Below are 24290 nucleotides of genomic sequence, written 5' to 3' on the forward strand. Positions count from 1 at the left end.
AAATTTATCATAACTAAAAAACCAAAAAATAAAGTAAAAATAAATTTTAAAATCCCCACAACCAACTAACTATAGCATTGAATTTCCTTGTATTCTCAAACATTAACTAATAGTAAGGGATTTATAATATGCAATACCCATTTTACTAAATAATACCTAAAAAGATAAATTTTATGAAAATTATGATGCGATATAATATATATATATATATATATATATATAGGATATTAAAAAATTATGGACGGCTATGTATGTTCTTCCAAGACAATTTTAACCGGCCGGCAAAGATTTGACCTATGCCAGCATAAATATGACAATTGAAGTTTAATACAATTTAAAACTAACAAGTAGATAAAAATTAAAATTATCAAAGTAAACTTGCTATGAAATATATACACATAAAAAAATATTTACAAAATTCATATCGAACATTAAGAGAAGAGACAATTTAGAAAAGAAAGGGGTAATATTTCATTTACATGACCAGTGATTTTACATATGAATAGGAAAATCAATAAAAAAATATTTTATAATCATCTAAACCATCCTTTCAAAATTATCATATCCTTTCTGAAGTTAACAAAGGAAGGATATCTATACAGTAAATAGATTTATAATAAAAGTAAACTATTATCGTGGATAAAAACTAGTTGTAGGCATTTCATTGACAGAGAATGGCATGGAACTGTTGGCAGAAATGGTGGAACTTGATCCTTGCTGCATAACTTTTTTATCTATTCCGTGTAAGAAAAAGGCAGGTTCTTGAGGTGATGGCAATTCAAGTGAATGATTATTAAGATATGAAACTACTGTTGCCATGGTAGGTCTAATGTTTGGATTTTCTTGTACACATAATAATCCAATTTGAATGCATCTAATAACTTCAGTTTCATAATAATTTTCTTTCATATTTGGATCCAATATACTCATTGGTGTTTCATTCTTCCAATGTCTCCACACCTGTAGTAAATATCAAATTAATTAAATATTGAATTTTTACTTTTTTGTTCTACTCAAACTTCTTTTTTCTTATACACATTGCATTTGTTGAGCACAACTCTTAAGATTTTACCCTTAACAACAAGCTTTCTTGTAAGGGTGTATGTTATAATATTTTTCATTCAATTAAGAGGTGTTAATATAAAGTATAATGGGTGCTAGTTATATTTTTAAAAATAACTATAAGGTTGTAAGATTAGTATTAGGATTGTAACATTATGAAATGTTTCTTTATATTCAAATTTCCTAATAAAAAAATATAAGATTAATCTATAGGGATATAAAAAAAATCAGGGATTTGATGAAATTTAACATGTGGGAAAAGTTAGAAAAACTCACATAAGTCATGAGGCCTTCTTCCATATTGTGTGATTCATAAGAACGCGCATTCTTTTTACTTGTAATAATCTCAAGAACTATAATCCCAAAACTAAATACATCTGATTTTTCAGAGAATTGTCCAAGCATTGCATATTCTGGAGACATATAACCACTGTTGAAAAAATATAAACAAGCTAAATTATATGTTGTACAAAAATGATAATAATAATGAATATAAACCAATTAGAAATTGTAACTTACTATGTTCCAACAATTCGATCAGTTTCAGCACGATTTTGATCCACATCAAAAATTCTAGCCAGACCAAAATCTGATATTTTAGGATTCATATTTTCATCCAACAAAATATTACTAGGTTTAAGATCACGATGTATAACTTTAAGTTGAGAATATTCATGCAAATAAAGAATTCCTGAAGCAGTTCCTCCTATAATTTTATAACGTTCGTGCCAACTTAACTTTTGTTGTTGATTACCTACAATGTCAAATAAATGAGAAAAAAATAAGGAATATTTTATAATCAATCACTTAATCTAGATTAATAAATCTTGAACTGAAATGCATGCAGGAATCAGTTCAACTAATTAAAGAGTTGGTGAAAAGAACAAACCAAATAAGAAGTAATCCAGACTACGATTTGGCACATATTCATAAATAAGAATCTTTTCTTCCTCTTCTAAACAAAATCCCATGAATGCCACCAGATTTCTATGTTGTAACTTAGCTATCAACAAAATCTCGTTCTTAAATTCAACTGAACCTTGTTTGGAACCTATTGAAAGTCTTTTAACCGCTATATGTCGCCCATCAACAAGAACACCCTACAAATATAAACAATTATTTATAAAAATTTGATGAGTAAAGACATAAGTTTTATTATACTCTTTTCTTACCTTATAAACCTCTCCGAATCCACCTTTTCCAATCTCCCTTTCATTTGAAAAATTATCGGTTGCTAATTTAATAGTAGCCAGATCAAATTGCAACCCTTCTAGAATTGAACTTTCTTCACCAACTGCGTCAATATGCTTGTAAATAAGTTAATGAACTAGCAACTTACTAATCAATAATTAAAAAATGAAATTTTATGATACCATCACAACACATACAATTTTCTCTAAGAAGGTTCTTTAGCCTCTTTCTTGCTCTTCTCCTTAGTAAGTAGTAGCAGAAAGCAGAGAGAGTTGCCAAACTAACAATGGGTACAACAACTAAGATAATTGTTCTTGATGTACTCGATTTTTTTTCTGCGCAACAAATTTATGTGTTATATACTCATATACACATAATTGTCATTCTTATAAGTATTTAGAAGGTTCTTTTAAAAGTCACACATACACACACAAAAATTATCTGTTTAATCATTTTTTATATAGAACTGTTTAATTTATAAAAATAAAAATGAGATTAAACTATTTTATTTTAGATAATTGACAGAATTCTTTTGTATATTTTGCATGTATTGATTTGATCGGTTATTTAAGATAGGATTGTTTAATTTCATCTCTGTTTTGGATAAGTTAGATCCTTTTTGTATACATTATGGTGTGTTTATTTAGAGTATAATTTTGGAAAGAAATGAGTAGATGAGAGAGAAGTGAAATGAAAATGAAAATGAAGTTTAAGAATGGAACACGAAAGGAAAGTGTGATAAGATCTAAAAAAATCTCGTAGGGTGAAGCCAGCACCATTTATTAAAATTAGGATGTATTATGTGGTGCTCTACTATTGGTTGTTGTCCTACTCAACACGAAGAAGTGGAAGAATTTTCATCATACTATTGATATAACACTTCAATAAATTTAAAAATGAGTGGATATAATTATTTTATCAAATTGATGATAACAATAATACAATAATAATATATGAGATAAAAATGGATAATACATTATTAGTGTAATTTAACTCCATAAAAATTTGGGTTGGCATTTGAGCGAAATTTGAAATCTTAGTTACTCGATCATCTTTAATAGTGGAGTGACAGATGTGTCTGAAGTGTTAGCTTCAGTGTAAGTTAAAGTATGGTCTTGGATTCATGCCAAATCTCATTTTGCTTATTTTCCATATTCTAGTTGAGTTTTAAATCTTATAGATTGTATGAGGTTGATTGTGTAATGTTGGTCTGGTAGCCTCTCTCCTAAACTAGTAGGTAGACGTTCTAATAAGAATTTATTGTAAGATATTTATGTATAAGGGTTGAACCATCTGAAGTGATTCCTATTCTATTTATTTAATTGTTGATAAAAAAAAAGATAATTTTAAGAGAATTGAACTAATTTTACCTCCCAATTTCGGCGGTGTTGGCGTTGGAGCCGAACCATGAGATCGAAAAAAAGGGTAAATTTCAAACCTGATGACGCAGTTGGGATATAAAACTCTTCCTCCCTGCCTCCCTGCACAGCACCGCGGAAGATCGGAGTTTATCAAACTATTCAGGCAGCTTCTGCAATCTCGGGGAGACAGGTCCGGTGTGCACTGTACAAGACAATATAGCTTCTGAAATATATCTATGTCTGTTTCCTTTGTCGCGAACTTCTCACCGCCGCTACCTGAACCCACTGCCTCATCCGCAGTTTCGTTCAAACTCACATACACCAAACGCTTGAAGCTTTCTTGGTTTGTCATGTTGATGGGGCTCGCCAGAACATAGCCTGAGTTGATTTCCATGTCGGCGGTGCCGAAGAAAGAGAGGTTGGAATACCGAACTATGCACTCGTCGTAATACACCACTGCTTCTATGGAAAACGAACAATCTACGTGTGTGGACAGTCTCTGTGTCGCGTTTCCGACGCAATGGTTACATAGGTCGGAGGGGATGTCCCCTCTGCACATGAATAGTCCGTAGACTGTGTCGGAGGGGTTTGTCCCCGTGACGGTGTTGTTGAAGAATTGGACATTGTTGGAGGCTTTTGAAGATAAGGAAGAGAATAGAGTTGTGAGGTGGCTTTGGAAGGTGGTGTTGGGAGTGAATTTGTTTGGTGAGCAAACTTGGTACTGATATTGAAGTCCCTGAGCTCTAGTGGGAGTAAAACAGAGAGAGATAAAAAAGATAAAGGGTATTGCATAGGTGAAACACGATGCCATGGATTTGTTCTTTGTGACGATGCAGAGTTTCATTTCATAAGACTAAGGTGGGGAACTTTTTTAATTTTCATATTTCAATCATGACAAGGACTTTTACTTAAACCACCAACTTTCTTACGGGGAAATCGGTATTAGTTAATGCAAGTAAATGAGTAGTTAAATAATTTCCTGAGGATGTACAACGGACGGAATCCCTTATGCTATTCCATTTGGAGTTCGCCAAAATAAATACTATTTTTCTATAAAGTCATGCTCATAATATATATTAAGAGTTTGATTATGAGTAAAGCGTTTTTCAAAAAAAAAAAATAATAATTGAGTTTATCTTTTCATTAATTAAGTTTTTTTTTTCAACACTCAAGATCGGTTAAATTCTGAAAAAGTCATTGATCCAATTTCAAGAAAATGAAAAAATTTCAGAAGATATTCCGACGCTCAAACCAGTAAAAACATAAAATGTAATTATTATATTGTAAAATATTAATTGAAAGTACTTTCTTATATTATGTCTTATGTAAATTGTGTTTTTTTTTTTATATAAGATAGTGTTTTCTCCTTTCTTCTTATATCTGATCTTATTATTGATTTAATTTAATAATAAATATTGTCTCTTATATAAAATTAATTATCCAATCCTTAATTAATGTTTAATTAATGTTGATATGAGGTTAATATTTTTAACAAAGATCCAACAATCTATTTATACACAATATTAAATTGGACCATAATACTACATTTCCTTAACCAAGTTTACTTTTACTATCTCCTAACAACACATAACACTACATTTTTCTATTTCTTACGTAGCAGATGAACGAGGAATACCTAATTCTTTATAATAATAGTATAATCTCATTGTACTAGTAAAACTACATATAGCTTTGGTTTTTTAAAATTAAACAACTATAGTCATCCTAATGGATGAATTAGTGATGACATTTTAAGATTTAAGAGTTAAATATTTAATAAAGGATCTTTAGAGATTAAAGACGCAATTTTACTAAAATGTTAAACTTTATTATAATTAATAAATATAAGAAATTTTAAATAATCTTTAAAAATTGCATTATATTTATACGAGGTCATTCAAGATTTTTTTAAAATATATTATGTATCTGTTCTGATCGTGAATCCTTGGTCACCCTCATTAAACACTGGTACCTTATACAACAACTATATAAAATTGTCCACATAGTCACTCTGAGGAGACTTTTATAGTCTATCTTTCATCACTCCCAATAACTTCCCATTGGAATTTTGAGTTCGATGAGTATCAGAAACACTTCGTTGTCCATTTCCTACAAAACCAACAAAAAAAGTAGTTGTGTGTACTAAAATATGTTTTACGGCTTAATTATTAGTTTTTAAATTCTTAATTAGGACTTTTGATCCCTTTTATTTTAAAATTCCATGTTTTTCTTATTTATTATAATTAAATCTATGTCATTTTCACGTAAGACATAAAAAACACTAAAATTCCAAGATGGTTTAAAAGGTTATTTTTTTATTCAATTTCAAACAATGAAAATAATATTTAAAAAAGTTAAATGGCTAAAGAAATAAAAATATTAGTTATTTTATTTAAAAACATATAGAATAAAAATAAATTATAGAGCTATTTGATCTAAAGAGAGAAATATTAAATTATGTAAAATGTTATTATATCCTTAGAAAGTTTATATGTAAACTATGGTAATAAAACGTAGGAGTTATAAACTTTCCTCTTTGAATCATTAAAATTGAGATAACCTGGTATATGATTTTTTATCTCAATAAGTCGTGTCATTTTTTATATCAGTAAAAATCGTGTCATATATATATATTAAAAACATATTTAATAATGCAAATTATATATTACAATTAATTAATATATCTAATTGGATAATTTTATTTTATTTTACTTTCATATATTAAATTATGAAATTATAATTAACAATTAAAACTTAATTTATAAGTATTTATAACTACAATATTATTGTATATGTTTATATTTCAAATAATATAATATTAAAATAATATTACTTTAAAGTTTTTTTTATTTTAATAAATTGTATATTTTTATACTTCAAACAATATATCATTTAAATGATAATTTTTTATTTTAATAAATGAATTTTAAATTTTACATGAATAATATATGCTTTGTGACTCTAATAAATTTTCTTAATCTGAATCAAATTTCTCTCACACACAACACACATACAAAAGTACAATATTTAAAGATATTTCATTAAAAAGTAAATAAAAAATTACAAGAGATAAAAATAATAGAAAATGGATAAAAATAATGCAACAAAATTTATCAAAATTTAAATTACTTATTTTTTATTTTTTTTAAACCGAATAATATGAACTTATTTTTATCTATACGTATTATTTTGATACCTTAAATCAATCTATATACATACAATGAAAAACCTGAATTTTTTCTGTATCTATTATAGTTGTTATTATTGTTATAGTTTTTTAAATTTTATTCTATTTTAAACGTTTGTAATTTAGTTTGGTTTTTTTAAACACGAATTCATTTCTATCAAATTGATAATAGTAGTTACTATAATCTATACTATATAAAAGATTTTTCATTATAATTATTTTCTGTGTATATAAATTTGTTCCTATTTTATTTTATTGTTTTATTTATTTTCTATTTTATAAATATTTATTAAATAATTAATTTTTTTTATAATTAATTGAAAATTATTTATTTTATTTTTAATACTAATATAGTTTCATTTCATAAAAATAATTATCAATTTTAAACTATAAATGTGGAGTCATAGTTTGTCAAAAACAGTTGTGAGTTTTTTTTATATCTTTATCTCTTTTAAAAGTTATAATTTATATTTTTAAATATTATTATTTAAAGTTAATTAATTGATAAAAAATTAACACATAAAACAAACAAGGAATGGCTGGTGACAGTAAAATAATATCGTGATCGTTGAAGTGACCCCATGTGTTATTAAATAGGAAAAGAAATATCATAAAGATGGGTACGGATAGAAAATTGTCCACACGTTGCATCTGTACTCTTCTTATTTTTTTCCTTGCGCGTCCCTTACGTTTTCCATCACTATTTGACGTTTCAGAAATATCGTAGGTGGGGGTAAACTTTTTGATGATTTAATTTTTTTATTTCTCAATTACAATTTTCATTCATTTATATTTAACTTTTTTTCATTTTTATAATTATCGTTAAAAATATATGCAAACAATTAAACTTATAATACGAATTAAAAGGGCAAAATGATTAAACTAGAAAAATATTATGACTTTATTTATTTTAATAAAAGATAACAATTTTTCCCACTTTATTCATGTATTATTTGATCATAGATAATATTGATATGTATAGATATTAACTATAATTAAAGTGGTATAGAGAGTGCAAAAAAATTCTTAAATTTAATGTTTTAAAGTTTTAAATTGAATATTACTATGCATTTACTTAATGTGGGTTTGTGACACATTAGTACATTAAAAAAATTAGCAGAAGAAATTATGAAACTATTTTTAACCTAAAATTTCAAAATAAGATTAAGTGTTTACGAGTCTTATTTTTTAATATATTAATTAATTTTTTTCATTTTTATTTTGTATGGACTTTTGACTTATAATTGAATTTTTAATATTTTTAATCAGACTTTCTACTTTAGTTTGTTGCCTTTAAAATGCTCAAGAAGTCCTACACTTTTGTGCCTCTTTGGTCTTTTTTTTTTTTTCATTTTATCCTTATGATATTAAATTGTCTTGCAGCATAATATTGTATTATATTTAGCGTAGATTTAGACGACACTGATATTTGTTTCTCAGGTAGTGTCCGCAATCAATTTACTCACATTTGTTTTGTAACATAGTGTCCCCAACGACGACACTAAGTTTAATTATTGTTGGAGATCTCACATCGTCTGGAGATTAAGACATTTCATAATATATAAGTGGGTGCAAACCTCACCTTATAAGTTAGTTTTATGATGTTGAGTTAAGCTTAAAGTTCACTTTTTAATATGGTATCAGAGCCATCTCGAGCATATCCTAGTGATTATTTGTTGAACTTATTAGGACACCTGCTATCGATCCGTTTATCAGACCACCCATAATATATAGTCCATGTACAAGTTGGTAGCCTCGGCGTGAGGGAGGTGTGTTGGAGATCTCACATCGACTAGAGATTAGGACATTTCATAATATATAAGTGGGTGCAAACCTCATCCTATAAGCTGGTTTATGAGGTTGAGTTAGGCTTAAAGTCCAATTCTTAATAATTATTTAATTTTATATTCAACTCCAAACCTGCGCTATAGTTAAATAATATATTTTTCTTTATGTAGGCTTAGTCAACACTACTTTGTAAATTTGTGTCCCATTGTAAGCCGTCTATAATGCATAGCCACCAAAAGATCAACATTCATTTCTATTGGGATGCTAAACCCACATTATAATGTGGGTTTAGGGTTTAGTCCCATGTAACATCTCTTTTTTTTATACTCTACCATTATTATTTCTTGTAGTGTAATATCTAAATTAATTTTTATTTAATGATTTTTAAAAAAATATATCTAAGAATAATTTTACAATAATAAAATTTATCTACCTTCATTAATTCAATCAAATATATTACATATATCAATACATTTTTTAAATCCCCTTATTTTCCATTAAACTAAACTACATCCTTTTTCATTTATTTTCTTTCTAAATCACTTTAAATCAACCATTCACTTTTCACACCCCAAATCAAACAATAGATAAGACATTACAAAAAAGAAAGTCTAATATTTCTTGTAATAAAACAAGTTATTTTATAATGAAATATTTTCAAAATAGTCATATATCCTTATTAAAAATTAAAATTATAATAGATGATGACCATCTACTAAGTAAGGATAATTATAATAAAACTTACATATTATCGTGGATAAAAGTCACTAATAGACATTTCATTGACAGAGAATGGCATGGAACCAATCACAGATGAGTTCGAACTTGATTCCTGCTGCATGACTGCTTTTTGATCTATTCCATGAGAGAAAAATGCTGGTTCTTGAGGGGATGGTAATTCAATTGTGAGATCATTAAGATAAGAAACAACTTCTGCAATGGTAGGTCTCATATTTGGATTTTCTTGAACACATAATAAACCAATTTCAATGCATCGAATCACTTCAGTTTCAAAGTAATTTTCTTTCATATTTGGTTCAAGTATACTCAATGGTGTTTGATTTGTCCAATTTCTCCAAACCTGCAAACAATTATCGAAGTAGTTAAATATTGAAGTTGTTGCATTTTTCCTTATATTATAGATAGTAAGTTATCACACTTACATTACTCATCAAGCCTCCGTCATCTTCGTTGGATTTATAAGAATTTCCATTTTTTTTTCCAGTAATAATCTCAAGAATCATAATTCCAAAACTAAAAACATCTGATTTTTCAGAGAATTGTCCAAACATTGCATATTCTGGAGACATATAACCACTGGAAAAAAAGAGAGTCAAATCATATAATGTAGAGTAATGAAAAAAAGTGAATGAGTTAAGAATTTGAAACTTACTATGTTCCAACGATTCGATTAGTTTCTGCACGATTTTGATCTATATCAACAATTCTAGCCAATCCAAAATCTGATATTTTAGGATTCATGTTTTCATCCAATAAAACATTACTGGGTTTAAGATCACGATGAATAACTTTAAGTCGAGAATACTCATGTAAGTAAAAAATTCCAAGAGCAGTTCCTTTTATAATGTTATAACGTTGATACCAACTTAACTTCTCCTCCGGATAACCTATTATATCAAATAAAATAAAAGAAAAACATTATATCTTATAGTTAATATATATTAAGTTGAATCACATGCACAGATAGTTTGAGCTGATTAAAAAGTTGAAGGTTAAAAAGTGTTTACCAAACAAAAAGTAGTCCAGACTACGATTTGACACATATTCGTAAATAAGAATTTTTTCTTCCTCTTCCAAACAAAATCCTATGAATGCCACAAGATTTTTATGTTGAAGTTTGGCTATCAATAAAATTTCATTTCTAAACTCGACTGACCCTTGTCTTGAACTTTTCGAAAGTCTTTTAACCGCTATATATCGTCCATCAAGAAGAATACCCTGTAAAGTGAAACTATTATTTTAAAATAATTATCATTGAAATATAAAGTTATCATATTTTCTTACCTTGTAAACCTCTCCAAATCCACCTTTTCCAATCTCGTTCTCAGGGGAGAAGTTATTTGTTGCTTCTTTAATCGTGACCAAATCAAATTGCAATCCCTGTAGAGTGGAACTTTCTTCCCCAACTAAACCAATATGTATCAAGTATGAAATAAGTTTATGAACTTTTTAAAGTTTTACAAATGAATAATTAAAATTGAAGTTTCTTTTAGAATTGTAATACATACAATTTTTTCTAAGAAGAATCTTGCTACTCTTTCTTGCTCTTCTCCATAGCACATAGTATAATAGAGTTAAGAAAGTCGCCAAACTAACAATGGGAACAACAATTAAGATAATTGTTCGAGATCTACTTTTATTTTCTGCACAAGAAGTTTATATGTCATTCGTATACAAATAATAACATCTGCGATTGAGTATGGATAATAATAAATAGAAATGCATTGATACAAGACAAGAAAACAAAATTAGTTAAAGGATTAATAATAATAGGAATGTCTTGCTATAAGACAAGAAACAAATTATTGCAAAGTATACAAAAAGGTATTTCATAAAAGGACAAATAATGTCTTTTGTCTCCTTAATTAAGGGCTAAGTGAGGTATTTATATCGATGATAATAGGTTTTTTTTTACTATGATGGGGTTATTTTTTTTGTTTTTACCAAAATGGAGTTTGTTTAAAAAAATTTACAAATTTAGACAAATCGTGCCAATTTGGCACGACTTCATATGCACAAATCGTCGCAATTAGGCACGACTTCTGTCATGTCATATTGAAATCGTGCCAAGGCCTGTCATACTGAAGTAGTGACAACTTGGCACGACTTCTGTCCTGGCACATTGAAGTCGTGCCAACTTGACACGACTTCTGCCATGTCATGTATATATTTTTTTAATTTTATTGTTTATATATTGGGTAGTAAATTATGTAATGTTAAAAATTAATTTGATACATAATGTAATAAATAAGTCAAATCATAAATAACAAAATAATATAAATAAATTATTTTATTTGGATTTGTTTAAAGATATTACATATCATGAATTATTATAGAAATCTTATTTGAAAGCATGAATAATCTGTGAATTTTGTTATTTGAGATTTGTTACAGAAATGCAATTATTTATATTATTTAAATTATTCATAGTATATATATATATATATATATATAAATAAAAGTACTTACAGTTATTTAATCATTTTAATATAAATGGCATTTAAAAGAATAAACAGGTTTACGAAAAATGTATTATTTGATTTGTGATAAAAATAATTATTAGTTAGACAAAAAAAATCATAATTTATGATTTGTTTAGAATTTTGTTATTTGTGATTTGCTACATTAGTCAAATTATTTATATTATTTGACTTATTTAAAATATATATATTTTTTTTAAAATTATTTGTGATTTGTGATTTGACTTATTTGCTACATTATGTATCAAATTAATTTTAAACATTATATAACTTACTACCCAATATATAAACAATAAAATTAAAAAAAAAAAAAAAATTATGACGTGGCAGAAGTCGTACCAAGTTGGCACGACTTCAGTATGACAGGACAGAAGTCGTGCCAAGTTGACACGTCTTCAGTATGACAGGGCAGAAGTCGTGTCAAATTGGCACGACTTCAGTATGACATGACAGAAGTCGTGTCTAATTGTGATTATTTGTGCATATGAAGTCGTGCCGAATTGGCACGACTTACCAAAATTTGTAATTTTTTTTTAAACAGACCCCATTTTAATAAAAACAAAAAAATAACTCCATGATGGTAAAAAAACCATGATAATAACATTTCCGCGGAATAAATCAATATAAACTTTTTATTCCGGAAGGATAAAAAACAGAATGAAAATTCTTTTTGTTTGAATATTACTCGGACTCGACCATGATAGCAAGCACAGTATAACTTCTACTTTTTATTTCTTGTTATTTTACTTTATTTTGTACCCGAACAATTTTCAAATTCATATGTATAGAAACTAAAATAAGTAATTTCTAAATATAAAATCTAAAACATATAGATTTTATGAGTAAACAGACTAAATACATAATTAATCATTTCTAATAAAAAATATTTTAACAGTATCTGATGAACGTGTTTTTCCATTAAAAAAATTTGAAAATTGAAGTAAGAAAAATGTTATTAAATTCTTAAATATGATCTGCTACGGCTTAAAAAAATAACGAAAATCAAATCTTAATTCAGACATGGAGATGATAGAAGCATATAATATAACAGTAGACGTAATTCACCTCCTGAATTGGTTGGAGGAACGAGTCCTGCCGGTGATGGCGTTGGTGCCGTGGGAAGGGATCGAAAAAAAGGGTAAATTTCAAACCTGATGATGCAGTTTGGGTAATAAACTCTTCCTCCCTGCGATCCTGCGCAGCACCCTGGAAGATCCGAGTTTATCAAGCTATCCAGACAGCTTCTGCAATCTCCGGGAAACAGGTCTTGTGTGCACTGAGCAAGACAATAAAGCTTCTGAAATATGTCTATGCTGGTTTCCCTTGTGGCGAACTTTTTAGCACCGGTAGGAAAATGGGCTGCATCATCCGCAGTTTTGTTCATGGTGTCATAGAGTAACCTCTTGAAGCTTTCTTGGTTGGTCATATTGGTGGGGTTCCAAAGGGCATAGCCGGCTTGCATGGTTAGGGTGGAGAAGAAAGAACGGTTCGAATACCTAACTATGCACTCGTCGTAATACACCACTGCTGCTTTGGACAAGGTGCAGTCTGCGTGTGTGGACAGTCTCTGTGTTGCGTTTCCGACACAGTGATTGCATAGGTCGGAGGGGATGTCACCCCTGCACAAGAATAGTCCGTACACTGTGTCGGAGGAGTTTGTCCCCGCCGTGACGGTGTTGTTGAAGAATTCGACATTGCTGGAGGCTGTGGAAGATAAGGAAGAGAAGAGGGTTGTGAGGTCCCTCTGGAAGGTGCTATTGGGAGTGAATTTGTTTGTTGAACAAACTTGGTACTGATAAGAAAGGCCCTGTGCTCTGGTCGCAGTGAAGTTGAGGGTGATGATAGAAAAGATTAATGGTATCACATATTTGAGATACCAAGCCATGGATGAGTTCAGAGTCTGGTTCTTTGAGTCTGGTTCATATGATGAGATGGGGTAGAATTTAACGATCACACACAAAGACTTTTATCTATGCTACCAAATTTCTCTCGTACCCGTAACTCGGTCACAAGTCTATGATTAATAAATGGTAATGGATTTTATTAAATATTTTCTATAGGATGCTAACAACCGAATAATCATGGAGATGACGTCAATAAATATTGTTTCTTTAATAGTCTTTTTCTTAGTATATTTTAAGAATTTAATTATGTTTTTTTTTTCATCAGAGTTTGCTATTTTCGTTAAATAATAATATAAGTTTTATTTTTATTAAATATGTGTCATTCTCTATGTCTTGTATCATAAATGGAAAAAGAGCATATATTTCTATTTCTCTATGTATAGTAATTTTATTATAATTTAAAATAAAAATTTTACATTTTCTTTATCAGATAAAAATTCTTACTTATAAATTATAACAATAAGTTGTGGCAGAGATCTCCTCTAAATTTCCGACGCGAACTCAACACACCATTAAATGAACAGAAATAAAAAAAATGAATATTTTATATAAATTCGTAACTTTATCTTAAAAATAAGTCAATTTAATAAAAAGTTAATTAAATGGCAATTAAAAGTCTAAATATATCTCTATCAGAAAATGAACGAAAAGCAATACAACAAAAAATTGGACCAACATTGCACTGGAATCATTTTGAGGAGACTTTTGGTCCGTCTTCCATCCTAAAACCTTTATATAAATAAAAAAAATGAAGAAAAAACAGTACAACAATAAAATTGTCCACACATGGAGTCCGTCAATCTAGGGAGACTTTTCATCGTTTATTTTCAAAGTTTTGTTTACAAAATATTGAAATTATTTTTTAGCTTTCCTATGTACTGTACAAAATTTGAAAAAGAATACAAATAAAATGATTTTTTAAAATAAAAAAATAAAACAGAAAAATAAAAAAATAAAAAATTACCTGCTAATATTTTATGATTATTAATCTCAATTATGGTTTTGACTGTTTGGTCTTTTTATTACCTTTTTTTCTTATTATAATCAAGTTTTTTAATTGAACTTTCAAAATTTAGATTTATTAAAATATTTAGATTTTTTACGAGAAATAATTAAGTTTAAAGATGATTTAAAAGGTCAAAATTTTCATTAAATTTAAATGTGACTCTGTGATTCAGTCGTTGTATACGTAACATTGAGGGAAATGAAAAAAAAAAATCATAAGATAAGGCATGTAGAAGTTATTTAAAATATGAGTGATGTGTGTCCCCACTAATGGGCCAGCGCTTGGCCTTTATTCTAGCCCGTCTTTATAGGATAGATAGACCTATTTTTTCAAGGCAATTGCTTCAAACACCATATTATTTATTACATGCATCCAACGCGAAATTTAAAACTCAATATTGTCCTTGATTTTATTTTTCTTATGGATGCAGAAATCTGGAAGAGAGTTTTATACATTTTGGATTTCAAAATCTGAAAAGTCATTTTTTATTTCATTTTAGCTTCTGGATGATCATATCCAGAAGTGAGTTATGAGTTTCGGATTTCTATATCCAGAATGTGTGATGTAAATGGTGCTGAAGATTGAGATCTGGAACTCATTTATGTTTGCTTATGGATCTTGACATCCGAAAGTCATTTATGTTGTTCAAGTAAGTTTCTGGATTGTGATATCTGGAAGTGACATATTAGTTTTGGATTTATATATCCGAAACTTTATAATTTGACTTACGAATATGAATATCCGAAAGGCAAAAATTTTAAATCATTAAGGACAAAACGGACATTTCACGTCAATGTGTTGGGCAGGGAGAATAAACTTTTTTTCAGTTGTAATTTTTTAACAGGTCCTTAACTATAAAGGTTTATATGATCGATACGAACCTTGGCCTTAACTCATTACGACATCCGAAAGATAAATATTAGGGGTAAACTAAGTAAATAAGGTAATGTTCTTTTAGTTTTTTAAATAGGGGTGACATTGCGAGGCGGGCCATGCAGGTCGGTCTGCGGCCTGCTATCAAAAAGTGTAGGGCGAACTCATTAATCTAGCCCACTGATCCGCTTTGTCCCGCCTCGCATAACCCCCTTTGACCCGCTGACCCGCGTAAATAAAAAAATAGTTATTTAATTTTTTTTTTTGTAAAAAAAGATCATACTCCATCCATCCATTATTGCAGTGTGACATATCTTTTATTTTATTTTAAAAAAATTGAATTTAATGTACTAAAAAAAAGAATGTTTTATTTTAATAATCTAAAGGAGTTAGTATTAAGAGTGATAGTTGATTGCTTTATTTTAATCATCTAAAGGAGTTAGTATTAAGAGTGATAGTGGATTTAGTTTTAAGTAAAGTCTTATATTTAAAATTTGTTAATAAAAAAATAATATAAAGAAGAGATTTCAATAGGATAGTTAAAAAAATTAGTCATTTCATTAAAATATTTTGTAGCAAAACTTTGATAAGATACTCTTATACATTTACATACATATATAGGAAAAAATAGATGCAAAGCAAAACTTTATTATTTTTAATCAAGCTTTCTAACAACCTTCATACTTGAATTTATATTTTTATCATAATTAAATGAATTGAAACACAGATAGAATTTTAATTTTTCAATAATAGAAATAAGTTTTTTATAATTAATGAAATTTTAATTAAAAAAAAATCTTGCGCAGGCTGGTCCGCAGGCCTGCGGGTTACTTCTTATGCGGGGTGAGCCAGTGAAATAAGTCTGCACTCCTAGCATGGGACGGGCCAACTCGACCCGCATTTTGCGGGCCAAACGTGGGATAGGCCAACCTGCATTGTCACCCCCACTTTTAAACATAATTTTTTTACAAATAATCGAAAACTAATTACCTTTTTGTGTTTGGAGAATAAATCTCTTTTTCGATCGAAATAATTTATTTTAATAATGATTGTACAAAGAACACATACGAGTTTATCTTTCTTGCTCTTGAAATCAACACCATTTTTACTACGAAGGCATGGGAATATTCAATAGAAAAATGATACACTGACAACCTTGCTCCAGTATACAATTCTTTTTCTTTGTCTAAAATTTCAATTTTTATATAAAATAACAAAAATACCTTTTCTTTATATTATCAATTAGAAGTTGTATAGTGGAGCAGGTTGTCAATATTCAATATTGGCTCAAGTACTAATCTTCTTATACTACTTTTCTTATATGATTAGAGAAAACATTTTGGTGATGGAAAATGATCAATTTCAAGAATCGGATCCTTGATCAAAGATTAGACTTCAATTAGATCTATGAGAAAGTACATGACATACTCCATTTGATCATAACTCAAACATGGTTGGATGTCATTGTAAGTACATGTATGAGCACACTTCAGTTCCATTAATGATTCTCAAATACATCTTAATTTTGTATAATAGGATGAGACTAACATTGTTATTCAAAGATTTCTTAGATATCATTCCAATTTTGCTTAACTAAAGAACAATGCAAAACACTCACCTATATGTCGTTTGAAAGTGAGTTCAAGATCCATCAAACAAGTTGTTCTTGCAAAAAAAAAGATAATATTTATCGGATCCAACAACAAGTTTTGGAATGAAATCATCTATAAAGTGATATTTTTTTATGACTGAAAGTGTCATATATATCATGTGGAGAAAGGGTTGGATTATCCATTCCCATGAAGTGCATTAATGATCTTTACAATACTCTTTTTCAGCTTAAAATCTTTTATTATCTTATAAAATTATATTTCTAACATTCTCATTAGAAAATATTGCAAATATACATTAAAAGATTATGATTCAAATCTTTAACATAAAGTGTCAAATGAAACTTTATTATACTTTAAAATTACATAATGCTATCAAGTGTTAAATAGCAAATTATCTAGGATAAACATCAGTTGTTGACATCTCATTGATAGCTTTACTTTCACTTGATTTTTGTTGTATATCCACATCTTCATCCATTGTACATTTGTGTAAGAAAAATGCTGGTTTTTGTGGAAATGGTAGTTCAAGTGAGTGATTATTAAGAAAAGACATAACCATTGCTATTGTAGGTCTAACATCTGGATTTTCTTGAACACATAATAAACCAATATGAATACATTTGAGAACATCCATGTGTGAATGATTTTCTTTTAAGTTTGAGTCCAAGATGCTTAGTAAATCTTGATTCTCCCTTTGTTTCCATACCTGTATTAGTTAATCAAGATAAATATTCATATATACCATATATATGTTATTTTTTTTATATAAAGTGTGTATATATAATTATCATTTAAAATTTTGGACTATCATACTTACATAACCGAGGAGGCCTTCCACACCATTGTGTGATTCATAAGTATTTATACTTCTTTTTCCGGTAATAATTTCAAGAATCATGACACCAAAACTGAAAATATCCGACTTCTCAGAAAATTGTCCCAACATTGCATATTCTGGTGACATATAACCACTGTAGAACACAAATACCATTTAGTTAAAGCATAGCACACACAAACATGAGATCAAGAAGAAAATATGTAGATGAGAAAATCTTACTATGTCCCAACAATTTTATTGGTATTTGTGCAATTGTGATCCATTTCAACAATTCTTGCCATGCCAAAATCTGATAATTTAGGATTCATATTTTCATCTAATAGAACATTACTAGGTTTAAGGTCACGATGAATAATTTTAAGTCGAGAATAATCATGTAAATAAAGAATCCCCAAAGCAGTTCCTTTTATAATTTTGTAGCGTTCCAACCAACTTAATTTTTGTTGTTGAATACCTGGATTTCAAGGAATGAAGAATGGATGAGAAAAGTAAGTGAAACATGTTTGGTGGTTAACCACTTGAATAAATTTAATATATAATGAGTTAAAAAGATTACTTAATAAAACACATTAACTAATGATTTTGTTAAGGTTCAGGGGTCTAACCAAATAAAAGATAATCCAAGCTCCCATTTGGCATGTACTCATAAATGAGAATTTTCTCTTCGCCGTCCAAGCAAAACCCAATAAATGTTACTAGATTTCTATGTTGCAATTTGGCTATTAATAAAACTTCATTCTTAAACTCAACTGAACCTTGTTTAAAACTTGTTGAAAGCCTCTTTACAGCCACATGTCGTCCATCACAAAGAATACCCTAAAATTGTGTAAACCATTATTAGTTTGTTAAAAACTAAATTTGTTAAAACAAATCATATATGATACATGTTATCACAGTTTATAACATACTCTTTTCAACATACTCGTTCAAAGTTCTTTTTTAGTATACTAATAACTATAATAATTTTCTATTATAATAAAATATTAAAATTTAATTTTACCTTTTGTTTTTTATATTACAATTATTACAAGAAAATCATGAAATAGAAACCAATTTTTAGAAACAAAAAATAATTAGTTGGTAGAGTGACTAAATTAGAGACAATTTTAGAGACTAAAAAAATTTTGGTTTCTAAATTAGTTTATATTATTGTTAAATGTTTTCTTTGGTATTTAATTAGCGACCAAGGTTTTTGCTACCAAATTTAGAATCTAAATAATTGGTAGCAAAAACTTTGGTGGTTGTTAATTAGACACCAATTTAGAAACCATTTAACAATAATAAAAACTAATTTAGAAACTAAATTTTTTTAGTCGCTAAAATTGTCTCTAATTTAATTATTTTTAATATCTAAAGATTGATTTTTATTTCATAATTTTCTTGTAATGAATAAATACATATGTATGGTAATAAAAACATTGATAAAAGATAAGGATATAAATTTAAAAAATGGGACACTAGAAAGGAAATGAGGAATAAAGAGGGTTAAAAAGAATGTCTTAAAATGTTTTGTTGTTGCTTCTTTAAAAGTTTCAAAACATTTACTCACCTTGTAAACTTGTCCAAATCCACCTTGTCCAATTTTATTTTTGGGCGAAAAATTATCTGTTGCTGCTTTAATTATAATTAAATCGAATTGAAGTCCCTCTAAAGTGATGCTTTCATGACCAACTGCAGCAAAATATGAAAATATTTGAATTAAGTTGCAAAGTTTATAAAGTGCAAAGCAATAATTATGAATTGAAATTCCACAATACATACAGTTTTTCCTGAGAAGAGTCCTGTAGTTAGTTCTTCTTGTTTTCCTCCTTCGCAAATACCAGCCAAAGGAAAGCAGTAGCACAGAGACAGTGGCGAGGACAACAATTAAGATAATAATTCTTCGCCATCTAACTTTTTTGTTTTCTACATAAGAAATAAGCACTTGCCATTCAGGCACCATGATAATTGTTAATTGAAAATGCTGACAGTAGTAAAATTCTTATTTTTGTTTGATTTTGTTTTTTTATGTATTGATTTTGTATAAGAATTAGAACACTTTAAATATCTCTCTTAATTTATAATTTTTTATCGATAAAAAAAGAGATTAGTAAAATTGCCATACTATTATTGGAAAAGAAACAAAATATAAAAATGAAACAAATCTAGTAAAAATATTTTACCTTTTATCTGTTGCGCCTTCTTTGACAGGGTTAAAAATTTAAATCAAATAATAAAATACCTAATTCTATTATAAACAAAAGTTGTTATTAATTTATTATATCTATTATAATTTATATATCAAATCATTTTATTTAAAATTAAAAAATAATTATATTAATACCGTTTAAATCTTAAAAATACATTTTTTATTTAATTTTTGTACTTTTTAAAAATATGTTAAATTATATATTGGTTTCACATCAGATTAGGTTTGACCTAAAAATTGCAAACCACTTAAAAATTTAAATAAGACTGGATCAGCACAAATTTATTAGGAGATGATCGGTCAAGTTTACTACTCCGTTTTGAAACTTGTTTGAAAATATTAATAAATTGTATATTATAATAATTATTTTTTAAAAAAATGTATATTTATAATAATTTTACATATTTTTTCTTATATTTTAATATAAAATTCTTTAATTATTTAGAATATATTTTACAATAACTAGCTAGAAATTAGCTTTAAAACTAAATTGAATTGAAAGTTGATAAGCAGTAAATTATAAATATTTAGTAATTATTTGCTAAAATAACGAATACAAAATAGACATTTTAACATGGTGTTTCATATAAATTTTAATTTTATTTTAGTGGAAAATAAACTTTTCAGTATTTATAATTTTAACATTCTTTATTTTTATTTACAGATTAATCATTTAACTATTTTTACTTTTAGCTATCATAATTTATGTTGTGCATTTTAACATTTATTTCCGACTAAATCCAAAATATTTCCAGTCAATTTTAAAATAAAGTAAAAATATCATAGTTTTTAAGTAGATATTATACTTTTATTATATAAAAGAGGTATACTGATAGAGACGACATATGTTTGGTGGAGGGTTGCTATCTCCCACTGGTCATCTCTAATATATTTTTTAATACAATTTTTTTAGCAAAAGACAATAAATTATAATATGATAATTAAAAATTAGTGTTATATGAAATTTTGTATTTATCAATTTCAGTATTTAAACTCTAATGTGAAACACAATAAAATTAAGAATGCAAATACTGTAACATAAATATATTGAAAACTAATTAAGAAATATTTTTGATTTTTTTTAAAAGATTTACCTGGTTTGGGAATTTTTAGATTGAAAAGGGGGTTTTACATAGTTGAGGGATATTGGTTAAAAAAAGAAAAGAATTATTAAAAATTATGAGAGCAGATTAAAAACTAACAAGAGAGTAATTTTTTTTTTGTGTTTTAATAAAAAGGGTTATTTTAATTCTTTCCCGATTATCCTCGGTATATTAGTTATGCACTTTAAAAGAAAGGGCAGATGATTCTAAACAATTGTTGATCAGTGGAATGTGTTTGTTAAATTATACTAATTATTTTTCTTTTCACAGAAAATAAAACAATCTTTCGTGGTATAATTTGTTCAAAACTTCATCAAACATTAGTTCTATAACGTATTTTAGAAAGAGTTTACGTATGCATGCAAATATTGCAGGAATGGGAAGATGACCTGTATTTGGAGAAGAAGAATCTGGCTTGCGCGCATCAACTAGAGAAACTTCACTGTGAAATGGGGACAAGCCAAACATAATATAGCAACTTGGATACAGTACTTTTCCCTCTGGACTCCCCAAACAACACCATGGAATTTCTGTGTTGAAAATGTTTTGTAAACAGTCTTGGCAATCAGGATTAGATTGATCTGCAGTACATTGAGCAAGAGTATAGAGGGTTTGGTGATCATTCAGTTTTACAGCTTTTGTTCCATAATTCTTAACGCTACTGTCATCTGTCAATCGAACCAGTTCAGATAAAGTATTGGCCAAAGTCCAAGTGAAGAAACTTTGCAGAAGGCTGGGGTTGGAAGTATTGACGATATTGAAGTGGTGATAGGTAGGATTTGTGTCCTCCGTGGAGAGAGAGGGACCATGGGAATAGCGAAGCATGCAGTGATTGTACCAGACGATAGCTTCTATGGAAGAGGGACACTCTGAGGATATTCTTTGGATTGCTTTTAGGACACATAGCTGGCAGAGGGTAGGGTTTAGTTCCCCGCGGCACATGAAGAGGCCACTGACGGAGTCGGAGGGGTTTCTTCCGTCGACCGTGGTCTTGAAGAAGCCGGGGTTGGTGGTGGCATTGGAAGACAAGGAAGAGAGGAGAGCCCTTAGATTTGATAAAAAAGCGCTGCTGGTTGTTTCGTTTGAACAATTGAGGGAAAGATACGCAGGATCCAGTGAGTAGTTTGGTTCTGCGTTGGAAGAATCTGTTACGGGAACAAGTTGAGATGGTGCCGGAGCGATACTGGGGCGATAGAAAGGGTACACGTCATACCTGATCTTACAACTGGGATTTCTAGAACTCCCTGCTCCTTGGCATGTTTGCAGACCATATAATATGGTAGCATTTAGACATTTTCTACAATCTTGGGGTGAAAGATCAGGTGTGCACTGAGCTTCAGAATAAAGGGTCTGAAATCCAGATATTCTTGCTTCCTTTGTGGCATACTTCTTGGCGCCAATGGGAAAATTGGCTGCTTCATCTGCCGCTTTGTTAAGTGTTTTGGAAAGCAAACTCATCATTGAGTGGTTGTTCATGATGCAGCTGCTCCCAGGTGAACTCGTGTCGGCAATGGAAAAGAAAGAGTTGTTGGAATAGCGAATCATGCAATCATCATTCCCAAACATTGCCTCTTTGGACAAGTAATTACAGCCAAACTCCGGGGGATACAAATCTTGGAATATTGCTTTGGTTGTGTTTGCGACGCACTGGGTACAAAGGTGAGGAGGGACGTCACCCCAGCACAAGAACATTCCATAGACTGTGTCGGAGTGGTTTCTGCTGCCCACTGTGGTGTTGTAGAATTGCTTGTCAGCGGTGGCGTTGGAGGTTAAATAAGACAGAAGGGTCCTCAAGTTATTAAATTGGAAGGTGCTGTTTGGAGTAGATGTACTATTGAGTGAATTTGAACACTCGCTATAGTCGTACTGTGCTTTAGTGGTTGCAAAATTGATGAAGGTGAGGAGGATAAAGTGGTATACAAGGCTGAAATAAGATGCCATAAACCTGTTTGTTAATCTTGGATAACTGTATCTCTATGAAGCCATGGATGGATATAATGCTGCAATATATCGTTTTGGCAGCTGTATATTTATGGTTATATGTGGAGTATGTAGTCAACTTAAATATTCAATTTAACCATGGTTGCACTCACAAGTCAATCAATGAAGCAGCAAGTCAACTTAGGTGGTGTATTTCCATTTCCAAGAGAGATCCAGTCAATAAGTATGCGCGTTAGCTTTCCTACCATTTTGGTTGAATTTTCTGTCGGACCTCAATGCAATGAAATTTCATTCTGAATTTCCAAATCTCTTTTTTCTGTACTGGTACGAGTGGGCGAATCACTGGGTTGACCAACACTCGAACCAAGTCACCGTCTAAGCAATATCGAGGTGGCCGCGTGATGACACGTGGCCGACTGATCCTTAACGTTTAGTCAAAGATTCACCAAGTCAGGAGGATTAATCCATGGTTAAGGGTTGTTTAGTGCAACTCTAAACACGAACCAAATCCCTAATGTGACTCATAAATGAAAGTCCATTAAGATAATATAAATAACACATATTTCAAAAATAAATGTACGTAATTATTTATAGTACTCTGACACTTAAGTGTTAATGCTCCGACTGACTTGAGCATTAGAGTGTCTTCTGCAGATATCATCCCCACCTGTAATGCCAGACGACCGAGAGGAGGAAGGTGTAACAGAACTTGAAGCATTGTAGACCGATAAAAAATAAAGTAATCGCTCTCTAAGTCCAAATCCGTTCAAGAACATTTTCCATTATAAGACAATTCTGCACACTTATATCGTATTAAATTAAATTATTTAATGATGAAGACAAAATTGACTTATTTCTAGCTAAAAAGTTAGCTGGTTCATTCAATTTTGTTGATTTTTTTTGTTACACTAGGACAGGCAGACCCATTCACAGATTTGATACGAGGAAAATGGTACAAGAATATCCTTCAATTTTCTCACACTCTTTAAATACTTAATAAAATACTAATATTTT

The 24290-nt window shown here is 29.2% G+C and overlaps 3 protein-coding genes across 3 annotated transcripts; all 3 read right to left on the minus strand.

Annotated features, from left to right (window-relative positions):
• Window positions 1-447: 447 nt before the first annotated feature.
• Window positions 448-4491, minus strand: LOC137827543 (cysteine-rich receptor-like protein kinase 25). Its single transcript, XM_068633729.1, has 7 exons — window positions 3624-4491; window positions 2451-2588; window positions 2235-2356; window positions 1952-2162; window positions 1582-1816; window positions 1339-1492; window positions 448-960 (listed from the first exon to the last, which is right to left on the minus strand). The coding sequence occupies exons 1-7, from the start codon at window positions 4456-4458 to the stop codon at window positions 631-633; spliced, it is 2025 nt and encodes a 674-aa protein (XP_068489830.1). The 5' UTR covers window positions 4459-4491; the 3' UTR covers window positions 448-630.
• Window positions 4492-9206: 4715 nt separating this feature from the next.
• Window positions 9207-13808, minus strand: LOC137827544 (cysteine-rich receptor-like protein kinase 25). Its single transcript, XM_068633730.1, has 7 exons — window positions 12876-13808; window positions 10839-10973; window positions 10615-10736; window positions 10338-10548; window positions 9983-10217; window positions 9753-9906; window positions 9207-9670 (listed from the first exon to the last, which is right to left on the minus strand). The coding sequence occupies exons 1-7, from the start codon at window positions 13693-13695 to the stop codon at window positions 9338-9340; spliced, it is 2010 nt and encodes a 669-aa protein (XP_068489831.1). The 5' UTR covers window positions 13696-13808; the 3' UTR covers window positions 9207-9337.
• A 3615-nt stretch (window positions 13809-17423) lies between these two features.
• Window positions 17424-23354, minus strand: LOC137829521 (cysteine-rich receptor-like protein kinase 6). The gene is made up of 7 exons (XM_068636338.1): window positions 21725-23354; window positions 19806-19949; window positions 19594-19715; window positions 18650-18860; window positions 18264-18498; window positions 18024-18177; window positions 17424-17912 (listed from the first exon to the last, which is right to left on the minus strand). The coding sequence occupies exons 1-7, from the start codon at window positions 23274-23276 to the stop codon at window positions 17598-17600; spliced, it is 2733 nt and encodes a 910-aa protein (XP_068492439.1). The 5' UTR covers window positions 23277-23354; the 3' UTR covers window positions 17424-17597.
• Window positions 23355-24290: the final 936 nt, after the last annotated feature.

The sequence above is a fragment of the Phaseolus vulgaris genome, chromosome 7, assembly GCF_000499845.2.
Source record: "Phaseolus vulgaris cultivar G19833 chromosome 7, P. vulgaris v2.0, whole genome shotgun sequence".
Classification (NCBI taxonomy): domain Eukaryota; kingdom Viridiplantae; phylum Streptophyta; class Magnoliopsida; order Fabales; family Fabaceae; genus Phaseolus; species Phaseolus vulgaris.